General features: G+C 37.1%; 1 protein-coding gene across 3 annotated transcripts in view; it reads right to left on the bottom strand.

The window, feature by feature from the left end:
- Positions 1–12,183, bottom strand: part of LOC116842899 (circadian locomoter output cycles protein kaput-like) — a 182,872-nt gene that overhangs the window by 122,568 nt on the left and 48,121 nt on the right. For 2 of the 3 annotated variants that reach the window (XM_032812740.1, XM_032812741.1), the window contains exon 1: positions 3,120–3,148. In XM_032812740.1, the coding sequence (XP_032668631.1) occupies positions 3,120–3,133 (14 nt within the window). In that variant the 5' untranslated portion in view covers positions 3,134–3,148. Of the gene's footprint in view, positions 1–3,119; positions 3,149–11,129; positions 11,231–12,183 lie in introns of those variants that run through there. The other variant, XM_032812742.1, reaches the window with a different exon arrangement.

Genomic DNA, 12,183 nt, shown 5'->3' with positions numbered 1-12,183 from the left:
ATCTGCTCCGATTCCCCAAATAATTAAAGTTCCAATTCTAAATGGGAAATTATATATCTAAAGGCAGAAAAAAGTTATCTAGAAAGAGTAAAAGAAAAAGAGAGGACTCAGAGAATAATAAAGTGATAATTAGTACTTTCATAATTATGATTTATAGAAATATAAAATGTGTTCGTTTTAAAATACTGTTAATTGTAAATAAGTGAAATACACTTAAATGTGTAATATGTTATTAAAGTTTTGTATTTGAAATATAAAATATATGTTGTTTCTTTCAAGACATTTATAATTTATTGCAAAATGAAATTTGAGCATAGTACTTGAAACGTATATTTACGCTTTTTAAATATTTATATTCGTAAAGTGTGCGTAAATACTCAAAGTATCCCAGGTATTTTATCCTTAAATATAACTTAGAAATCGAAAAAAAGGAAACTTTAGGGAAATGTTTGGTAAAGCAAATGGGATATTTTTTGGTTTTCTACACTTATAGAATTGCATTTTTGAGATACGAAATCAAAGTCACAATAAGTATAAAAAAATTCGTATGACGTACTATCCCTACTCTCGAGAGAAAAAAAATTAAAATCAATTTTTATATTCGGTTTTTCGACAGCGCTATAAACAAGCGAGCGTTGTCAAGTCGACGCATGAAAGATGTAAACGCCAGAAGTTGCAAAAGAAAGACATGACCGGTTTTGGAGACGCCGTCATAAAGTATTTCGGATGATTTCGGGATAAACTGAGAGAGAAAAAGAGAAAGAACGAGAGAAAAGGAGAGAAAGGAAGGGAGGAGAAGAGAGAGGGACGAGCGAATATGCATAAAATATTTAGGGAGAAGCGAAACGCGGTGACCGATGTTTGCGTCTCGTCTTCGTGGCGACTCGACGAGAACGTGTCATCGACGAAACAGTTAATCGCTAGATGATAGTGCACAATTATAATTACATGCGTATCCGCGGCTATAACGCAATAGTTGTGTACACTTGAAAGGAACAAAATCCAAGGCTCCATTTGCCGGTTAACATTGGGAAAAATCACGAACGTCAATGATTGCTGTGTCAGGTGATGTTACGCGTCCGTACGTACATGAAAGTACAGTGCATGGAAGTAACAGATAAACGTATCTGTTATTACGTGTGTAAAATATCGCTATCATTGTGTTCCTAATCGTACCTGCGTATTCTACGTAACACGACACGTACACCATTTGCCGTATATCACGCGACTCGGCTACCGGTTTCCTCTACGTTTTTTTCTCTCCTGTTTCTCTAGCTGCACGAATCGCGCATTGTCGCAATGCCGGTACGATGTGGAGACATTAATTATGTTGCGCGAGGCTTTGTAATAAGAGAGTACGAACGATCGACCGAGTGTTATTTTATATTGAATGTACATCTAACACATATACCATTATATTTATACACCAGGTATTAAAATATCGAATGTAACGGAGATTGATATGAATTTGCGCGACTTCTCGAATCGAGAGATACTTCTGCGTGATGTTTATTGTGTAATATTGATGCTTGTACGATAAGAATAAAAATAAGCTTTAAAAACCGACAATAGGCACCCCCTGTCCCTTTTTCATCGTCGAAATATTTCATGTCGAGAGAAAAGAAGAACAAAACTGCGACAAATACTCGGTCGCGTCTCGGCAACTTCATAAGAAAAGACCAATATCGACTCGATGAAAGTAGTTGCATCGCGAGGTAACCTATCTTCAGTGACACACAGAGGCCACTCATAAGTTTTCTATTTGTCAAATAAAATTACGTTTCCATACATTTATTTCCCTATCTAAGTGTCACTGTTAATTTGAAATAAAATTCAGATAAACATACATATACACAATATTACGAATACGAAAAAATTATTATTATCTGATGATTGCTTTATTCATACATCAGTTTTTCTAATAGTGATGTAATAAGAAAGATGATAAGTAATAAAAGAGTTATATAAATGCTTAATTATGTGTATATATATCTCGAATATTATAAACTTTCTATCGTTGTATTTTGAAAATAAAAAAAAAGGTCAATAATTCTAAAATTTATAATGTATATAATGACTGTGTATTGGTCTTTAATATCATAGTTTTCCATTAAAATCTCACGTGTGTGCCGCACGTGCGTAAAGAATTAGAAGAATTTAGAAGATATTAAAAGTAAAAATGAAAAATAGTGTGCTAGCCACAAGGAGCACGTGTAAAAAGCGTCAACTTTAGTTGCGTATATTTCAGCCTTCGAATAGTCAACCCTCCTCTAATTACACTTGGAATTGGATAATATTTCCTTCCATATAGTAGTGCAAGTTTCGTGAGATGCTGAGGAAACTCGCTTCATGATGCAATTGCCTCAAAGAACGTGTTGCCGAAATAACGATTCGAGCTTCCGTAGAGACGCGCGCGCGATGTTTAGCGATGTCTAACGCGACTCAACAATACCGCGGTTTCACGGAGTTGGCGCGCATGTACGCTATTCACCATGCCATAATAAGGCAGTCCAATCCGCGAGCGCGATTAGACGCGATCCCTAAAGCCCGTGTCACACTACGGATTGGAAATGGAGAATTGCGGATTGAAGATTAGATTTCGACGAATCAATCATGGACGTAGTATACAATGACCCCGCATACGGCCAGAAAAGTGAAGCCAATATGTACAGCCTCTCTCTGTTCTCTGTCTCTTTCTGCACAAAGTGTGCAATAAAATTTAAGTAAGACTTTTACGTGCCAGTCTAGTCGGGGTACTGTTGCGCTCTATAGTATTATGGAAACGAGAAATGGATGCACGCGCAACAAAAAAGTGACAAAATAGGAAGAAAACTATAGCTCCTCTATTCTAGCTTTCTTTCTAGATGTTGGCTTCACTCTATTAGACGACAGAACATAGGGCATTCGGAGTCCATGTATACTATGTTCATGGAATCAATGCACTTTGGTCTTGGTCTGCTTGGCTCCAATTGGTCAAGTTCCAATTTTCAATCCGCAATCCTCTATCTCCAATCCGTAGTATGACACGAGCTTAACGAGCAGCGTGCTCGTGTACACGCATATCCGTTCACCTTGATACACCCCGCGGCCTTATTTTGTAATAAGACAACTAGCCTGACCTTGGTACCGGCATGATGGTGTTGGTGCGATGATGGTGAGGGTGATGCTGCTGCTGCTGCTGCTGCTGCTGCTGTTGCTATTGATGATGCACGCGGTCATCGGTGCCGATAATCCCTGGATGGAGCGTCTGCTGTGGGCTCGACTGCGTGTGCAAATCCCGCATGTATGGTACTTGCTGCTGCGGATGCCACATATTGTACTCCGAGATGTACTTGTCGAAATACATGCGTACGCACGTTTCCACCACGGGAAAGGATTCTCGGACTCTCTGTCTCTTCTTCTCAATAGTCCATTCGGTCGTAGCGTCGTCGACCGCTCTCGCTAGCCATTCCGAAATGCGCTGACTGTGTGTCCGTTGATACACTTTCACAATTCGCCGATATCACTCGACGCGGTTTTCACGCCACATGTGCGATCAGAGAATCGAGAAAAAATGTCACTTATCTGTATTTATTTTTTATTCAGTGTCCTCACTCGGTTGCGTCGACAAACATTTCGCGCGAATGTCAGCACGCTTTGCAGCAGGTGTCCTGGCGTCGTACGCCATATTGGAGAACGCGTCTGGAGATGCGTCGTTGTTGTCGTCGTCGTAGACGCCGTTGTCAACGACGCCGTGGTCAGCGACGATTCGACTCGGCTGTTCAGAGCGTTATCGCGCCGGTTTGTTTGCCGGGCGAATTAAAATTAGCCGGCGTTTTATCGCGGCTATGCGATCGTGCCTTGGCGCGATAATAGAATCACCTCTTGTCCAGCAAATGTGCCGCCAAGCTCGTCGAGCTTGCCGCCGGCCAGTCAACGAGGTTTACCGATGCCGCGCATTCCGTTGCTCCCGCGGGAGAGCACGCTTTCACGTTGTCGTTTAGTGGCGATATGTCATTTCCCTCAACAATGCATAAACGCTATTCTCCGCGGACGTCGCGTATCAGAGTATGGTGCGCCGTGAACGCTACACAGGTATTACACGAAAGAGGAGCTGAATCCCAGATGTTTCGACGCGTCGATCTCAATCGATCGGCGAGACTTTCCGCTGAGAGACGGTCAGTCCACGTCGATCGTCGCCGCACTTGTTTATGCGTGCGGACGCTTACCGACGCGCTCACTCTGCCAATTCCCCGCCGGAAGCTTGCACCGGCTTTGTTGACATCGCGTCTGAGAGCCGCGGCCGCGAGGTGGGGGAAGCCATCGGAAGAACTCGCGATTGCACAATCGCGAGTTTCTCAACGATCGCGAGATCCAGAGATCGCGCGGATCCCTCTCTTTCTCCGCTTCTCTCCCTCCGCCGTTGCGGCTGTTGCGCACAAATGTGCGCTGCGCGGTGACACGAGCGCGAACTGCCGCCGCTTGGCCTTGACACAATGTCCCGAATGTTTTCACCGTGCCGCGCCGGCTGCTCCGCGGACGCCGTCGATTCGCCGATGATCGCGATGATCGAGAATCGGCTCTGCTGGCGCTGCCTTGCGCGCGCACGCGTGCGCGCGCGCTCGCCGATACGCCGCACTGGATTGCGAATTCAGTCTGTGTTTCGATGCTTTCTCTCCTTTTTGCGAGACGCCAAAGGGCACTCCTTCTCAGGAGGAGTCTGCGACGAAACGATGCAAAGTACTGCGAAGCTTCGCGCGAAAAATTGCGGCGCGCCGCGACGCGACACAGCACGACGTCGTGCACCTTTCGCGCGGGCACTCGCGAAACTGTCAGCCGGCATATCACGCGGCACCGCCGGAGACAGGATCGGCCGAATGGAAAGGGAGAAAGACGATAGAAAGAGAGAGGGACGTGCAACGCACAGAGAGGATAAAAAGAGAGAGCAATACCGGCGAGACGCGACTCACGGCAGTCGGATGCGAACTGCTGGACGACCGCTACCCCCACTCAGCCCGACAATCAGCGTTTCCCCTCTCGCCGAGACGACCAATCGTCGCTCCCCTCGTCTGCACCCGGCGCGTCTATACGTGCCGCGAGCGCCTGGCGTGATAACGCCACATTATTAAGGTCGCGCTCACATCGTCGCGGCTCGTGAGTTGCCTGATAAGGAGGAAATTTCGGAAAACGCACATGTGTACTGCACGTAGTCGACGTAAACTCTCGTTCTCTCTCTGTTCATTTCGTGACGCATTTCTTGGCGCGCGCGCGTATAGAGTTCCTCAAGTAAGAGTTTAAATAACGTTTCGATTTTTCATCGAAAATGACGTTCGCGTATGTTTTATTTATCAAGGATATCTACTCGGCTCGAGTTAACCTTAAGATAAAACTATACTTAAAAAAAAACCGGTTTTTAATCGCTGAAAAAAAATAGAAAAAAACGATTTTTGGCGAAACATTGTTTTTTCTTTTTTTAGAAAAATTGCTGTTTGCTACTTAAAGAAAATATATTTTAAGAAAAAAATTTTTATTTTATTTGAGGAATAAAAATATTGTTTCATTTATTTATATATAATTTGCTTTTGTTTTTCTTGTATTTGACATCATTATTAATTAAGAGAAAAAAGATTTTTAAATTAGAGATTGTAGAGTAAAAACAAGTAAACAAATTAGAGTATTGTCATAGAGTTTCAGATTTTTAATATCTTTGTAAAATGAAACTTTCTTTGTAATGACGTAATAATTATTATATAATCAATAAAATTGTAATATAATAACCAAGAAATATATAAGATACATGTACAATTTGCTATCAGATTCCGTTTACAAACTATGTTGATCGAACAACAGCAAATGATGGACATGGATTATTATGGATTTCAGATCATGTTCAATCTGTCATCAGACTGTTAATAGATTGCTTACTGGGAGGGGAGAAAGAGTCAATTTAACTTTAGTTAAATACGCGTAATTATCTTCTTTACGAAAAGAAATAAGTATGATAGGTTTTAACCAAACACACATGAATTTTTTAAAACAAATTTTTTTATCATTGAGAAAGAAACTGATGAAATCTGCGGAAAGATTGAAAAAAAAACCAGTTTTTTTCGTGTGCCTTCAAAATTATAAAAGAAACTTTTTTGTGCATTTATTTGCAATACTACCGATAAAAATAGATCTTTTAATGCAATATAATTAGCAATTGCTTATTTCTAAGAAATCAATTTTTTCGTATTTTTATCTGCAATCATAAAATAGCGTTTTCTTCTACAGAAAAGTCTGTAGTGTTTCGTATCTCTTACATATAGTTTTCAGATCCGCCATTTCCGATCAAACAAGAAACTAGACCAATAAGTAAGAAGTCAGAGGTGTGTTCAGACTCTTGAGGAATTCTATTCGCGTGTGCTTCTTAGGTTCTGTCCACAATGGAAACGAATATTTCCTTCGTACACGGAGAAGATATTGTAGTAATAATTACATTGAAATTATAGCTTTTTCTGCAATTATGTGTATTTTCTTTTTGAAAAATTGGTCTGCACTGAAATTGTAATTGTAAAAAATTACTACACCGAGAGATATCTAAAGAATGAAAAATATTTATTCGCGCGGTGGATATTAATAACATATTTACTTGTATTAATATAAAATATATTTTTCAGATAAGAATATATAAATCTTCTTAAAGTTTTAAGAAAACCTAAGCTCTTTATGAAAGCAATTGTTTATTGTACTTAAATAAAATATTTTAGAATTAAATAAATATGCTATATATATTACTATTCTCCCTCCATCAAATATTTACTGTACTTTTAGACATTTTTACTTTCAGTGTGCAGAAATAGTAAATTTGACTATGTACGTAATGCATAATAAAAAAAAATATTCAACAAAAAACAGAAAGAAAATAGTTATAATAATTTTATAGTAAAATGTGTATAACACTTTTAAACGAATATATAATAATTTTAGTTATAATTTTGAATGGTTCAAGATTACAAAAATTTTGTTGTTGTAATATTCACTATATTATTTTTTCTATGTACACATTTTTTTCAGGTTCAAGTATCAAAATATTGTAACATATATCTTAATAATATTTGCATACTTATCTTAATAATATTTACACGCATGAAATTTGTAATTATCGAATATAATCTTACATTTTTTTAGCTATTTTAGGTATTCAAATATTTAGATATTAGATATTTAGAGATATTACAATTTTTTTTCAAATATTTTATGTATTATAGATTTTTCGTTAAAGTTAGACGCCAGCCTCTTACTTATTACGTGAATCTTAATATAGTTGGAACGCGCATAAAATTTTTAAGATAAACGCAATAGAGATATGTGAAAACAAATAAATATCTAGCGTAAATATCTAAATATTTACGAGCACAGGAACGTAATCTTACATCCCTACTATTTCCGCTACTGTATCAAACGACGATTCTATTTTAACTTATTGTTTGTCATCGAAAAAGAAACAGTTTATTTTTATATATAGTAGAATTCGATTGTTCTGGACGGCACGATTCGTCCGATCGCATAATGAGCCACTGAGGGAATTTCTCATGACTCTTGCGATATACAAGTCGCGAAAGCACTGTAACAATATCGGGGGTTTCTCTAATAATGATGCGTGCAAACATGAGCCACACAGCGGTGTAACGGCGCGAAGGCCGACCTTTGGAAAATAAACTGCGCAGTTAATTCTCACAAATGCACGGGACACAGATAATAATTTTCGTGTTGAAACGTGTAACGCAGATGCGGCATTGGATTTCTCCGATAACCGATTTGCCGAGAACGCGAAATATTCCGCATTTTTCTAATTTTCTGCGACCCAACTCACGTTTCAAACAAAGCGATCCAACTCACGTTTCAAACAAAGAATGAAATTCGCTTTAAATCCTGGCAACGACGTAATCGCGGCGCGAGGCTCTATTGCGTGTGATATTCCATATATTTTCGTCGCTGCATCGTCGAATACAACGATTTGTATCTAGTAGTATCGCCGTAGATCGTCGTTTTCGCTCTTCCTCTCTATCGCTGAGAGTAAATATTCATTTAACCCTCTTACTGCTGCGGTATTGAACAGCTCAGTTGAAGACCGCTCGCGCTGCGCGAGACGTCAAATTTCTTTCGAATGTTTGTCCACAAACAAGATATAGCTCGCGATTTCGCTATATCGCAGCATTTTATATGCACGTGGACTTTGGCGAAATAAAAGCGCCGCGAATTGTCGGCGAAATCGTCGTCGTAACTCTCTTATCGTCGCTTCGCCAAGGTAAAAATTTTATTGTCCTAGCTTCCACAATGAGAAAAAATTTCTAAAAAGTGAAAAATATTTATTCGTTGAGTACTACTAACGTATTTGCTTATGTATTAATATAAAATAATTTTTAACAAAGAAAACACAGAAACAAAATTAGTATTCACTTAATTCAATTAATATACTCAAATTGATAATCATTGTTTCATATGTAAGCACAATAGTATATAATTTTGTCAAAAGAATTTTAAAGTTCTGAATTTCAACAGTGTTATAAGTTTATTTGCATATTGTAATAGTCTCATATAAAAAGTATAATATGTATAATTATTTATATTACCTCTATATATATTTATATATAATTATTTCGATAATAATGATATCTTCTTTTTACATTTAAAAACATTATATTTTCAATTAAATGTTTGTGCTTTCTATTCATGAAAATTACTTTTTAAAACTAAGGATATATCTCTCTTTGTTGAATCATATAAAATATTTTTGCTAATTATTTATTTTTACACCATATATTCTAGTTCTAAGATTTACATGTTAGAAATAAGAATATTTTCGAAACAAGAATATTCTTTTTTCTGTGCACATTTTCTTAAAATCTTAGCTTTTCATGGAAGCAATCGTTTATTCTATTTAAATAAAAGAATTTAGATTTAAGTAAATACGCGCGCGCGCGCGTTATTGGAACTCATTTAATAATTACTTTTCATTTTCTAGATATTTTTTCTCTCTATGCATATATGACAAATGAAAATAGTTCCGAGATGTGAAATAAAAATTAAAGAGCGTATTAGAGTCGTAAGACGGCAACAGTTGACATCGGAAAAAAGGATAAGTTGAAAAAAAATCCGACATTTTTAAATTAATTTCTACCTGACACTTTAAGCTATGGCGATGTAGTGAAAACGATTTGGCTTCTGATATTTTTGAAACTCAGTTTCAGAACGTGCTCCTCCCTGAAAAAGCTGGAATACCAAATTCACGAAAAACTCAACATCAAACTGGAAGCTAGGTCAAACACATTAATTTCTATTGTTTGATTAGATAAAGTGACTAAAAAAATACGATATCTATGACTCATCATGTGGTCTCTAATTGTATCGTCTGTCCAATTATCTTCGTCAATTATTACTTTTCACTGGTTATACACCTTTATTATTGCTATAAAAAGTAGTGACGCGATTCGCGCAGATTCAAAAAGCAAATCTTTTTTTCTCGTCGGTCTCGCTCAAAGTTACGTCCTTTTAGCGTTAACGATCACGGTTCGAACATGTAGGTAAGCCTCGCATAGTCGACGACGTCCAACAACTCGGAGAGCGAACCCTTTTGCTCAGCGGTGTGCCGTGACACGTAGCTGGCAGTTCTGATCAGATGGGAGTGCAGTAATGCGCCGCACTTACGGTTGATTAATTAACCGAACATGAAGAGCAGCGATCGCTCAGGGGTTATATTCGTAAGAAGCTATAATTGAATTAACAGCAAACTGCACCGCGCTTTGTAGCGCAGCTTCGTCATGGAAATAGCTCTTTCACGTATGTTTTCGAGTCAGCACGTATAGTGTAACGCACGCACACACGCGCGCGATCTATGTGCATTTCTTTTAGATAAGATAATCACAATTCAATGACTCTTTCAAATTTCGAAATAAGACGCAACTTCTTCTCCCTAGATGATATTTAGGTAGAAATTTAGATGATCGTATGGACATGTAGAGGAGACTGGTTTATCACACCTTTTTTTTACTGATTAAAAAAAAGATGTAATATTTTTTTTAATATTATGCATATTTTCATATAGGTACAATTTTCACGTAAAAAAAAATATTATTCTTATATATATATTTATACACAAAAAGTTATTAAGTTGTAAGCAAAGTCATGCAATGTGATTATTCATCACATACTCCTAAAATTGGTTGCTACATGTTGTTTCATGTACAGGAAACAAGACAATTATTTCTGTTTGAAAGTTTCAAGAATTTTAATAAAGTTAGTAGATATTTTATAGTACAATCATTGAATTAAGGAGATAATAATTCTCATAAACTTTAAAATAATAACTTTGAGTTTTATAAGATCTTACGCAGGCTCACTATTGTGACATATATGACATAATACATCATTGCGTATGTTTCCTTGCTCTCATAGCTACATAGCTCGACATAGCTATGGACTCGCAATGCGTGACCACTAATTCCACTTAATTCGAATCAATTTAACCCGAACGATCATTTGAAATAAAAGGTATTTATATGTTATGTTAAAGCAACTTTTAATTAAATACACGAAAAACTGACTACGCCCATAACGTCTTTTACAACTAAAAAGAGATTAAGATCAATAAAAATAAATATAAAAAAAATTTACTTACTGCATTCAATTCTGAAAAGTGCTTGTAAATGTCATATGCTATGTTTTTGTCATGAGCCATATCATATACCCAATTAATATGATACAAGCAACTTATACTATAAAGAAAAATATACTCCTCTATCTATTATGTAAAATATGAGCTTGATAACAACTGAATCATGTGATTTTCATAAACCCGGTTTTTCCAATAAATAAAATGAAATTTAGTTAAATTTGTAAAATTTTACTATATATGTAGTATCTTTATATATAATTTTTTAATAAATAGTATTCTTATATAATTTGATAAATTATATATTTTAATAAATAGTATCCTAATATAATTTTTTAATAAATTTAGAAAATTTTGTTATATATAGTATTCTTATATAATACAAAATGTTAAGTTTGCAAAAGCTTCTTATCGATACCCTCATTACATATCGCGTCTTTGATAGCAGGGAAGACAATTAGCATGTCGAATCTGAAATATAGCAAGTTCGACTCACCCATACGAAGTGGTGTTTTCAGGCATGGACGTGCTTGAAGAAGACGTACCAGCATCATCCTCATCCAAGTCATCCTTCATTTTTCAGGGATATCCTGTACACTACCAAGACATTTTGTTAATTTAAAACACCATTAATAAGAGCGTATAAATGTAATATGTAAATTATTTTTTTTCTATTAAATAACATGATTTATTGTTGTTGTTGTTGGCTATGGTCTTGGAGCAAGTCCACCGACCAAAATAACATGATTTAATTTAATGAAACACATGATATGTGATATAAAATCATGTTGTATTTAACAATCAAATTCAACAAATTCAAGTCAAACAAATAGGAATACTAAATACAAAAAATCATTTTCATTGTGTATTTAGCATGTGTCGAAATATTTGAACGGTGAAATTTTCTGTTCCATAAAACCGAAGTGCAAATCGGAGCAATAAGAGCCTTGAGAGTCGCCTGATTGTCCGAACAAATCAGAATGCGCCCCTAGGCTGTTCTTAGCGGGAACAATTCCTAGGCATATCTTAGAATTGCCACAGTCTCCGCCTGAAAAATCGTGACATACTCGCCTAATGGGATGCTTCCGCTAATCCCATAACGGCGACGGTAATAGCCAGCCCCCGCGCTGATCCTGGAACCATTCGTGAAGCACACGATTCTATTCATCACAGGTCCCTTAGATCTAACCCACTTTTCACTCTCAGAAAAGAAAACCATGGATTTCTCTAGCATAGAATAGCCAGAATAGTTGCAGAATATACTGTTCTGCCTCTTATCGAAGATGGGACTATCTAGCTTTTGAGAAGCCTGGTATGCTATACTTTCAATTACCACCATAGACGAGATAATATGTCGCGATGGCGACCTAATCCAATGACTCAATATCTAACAGTTACGTTCATCGACGACGATCGCACTATCCTTCTAAAAATGAGAGCCCTAATTCGTTCGATTTACAGTCGCCCTCTAAACTCTAGGCTATCACACCATTGCTAGCATAGGATAGTATTTTTCTGCAAATACAGAAATAGAAGAAGAGTTTCCTGCA

This window comes from Odontomachus brunneus, unplaced genomic scaffold (assembly GCF_010583005.1).
Source record: "Odontomachus brunneus isolate Ranch 3 - 2012 unplaced genomic scaffold, Obru_v1 Obru_scaffold_028, whole genome shotgun sequence".
Classification (NCBI taxonomy): domain Eukaryota; kingdom Metazoa; phylum Arthropoda; class Insecta; order Hymenoptera; family Formicidae; genus Odontomachus; species Odontomachus brunneus.
This window is presented reverse-complemented; position numbering and strand designations above follow the sequence as displayed.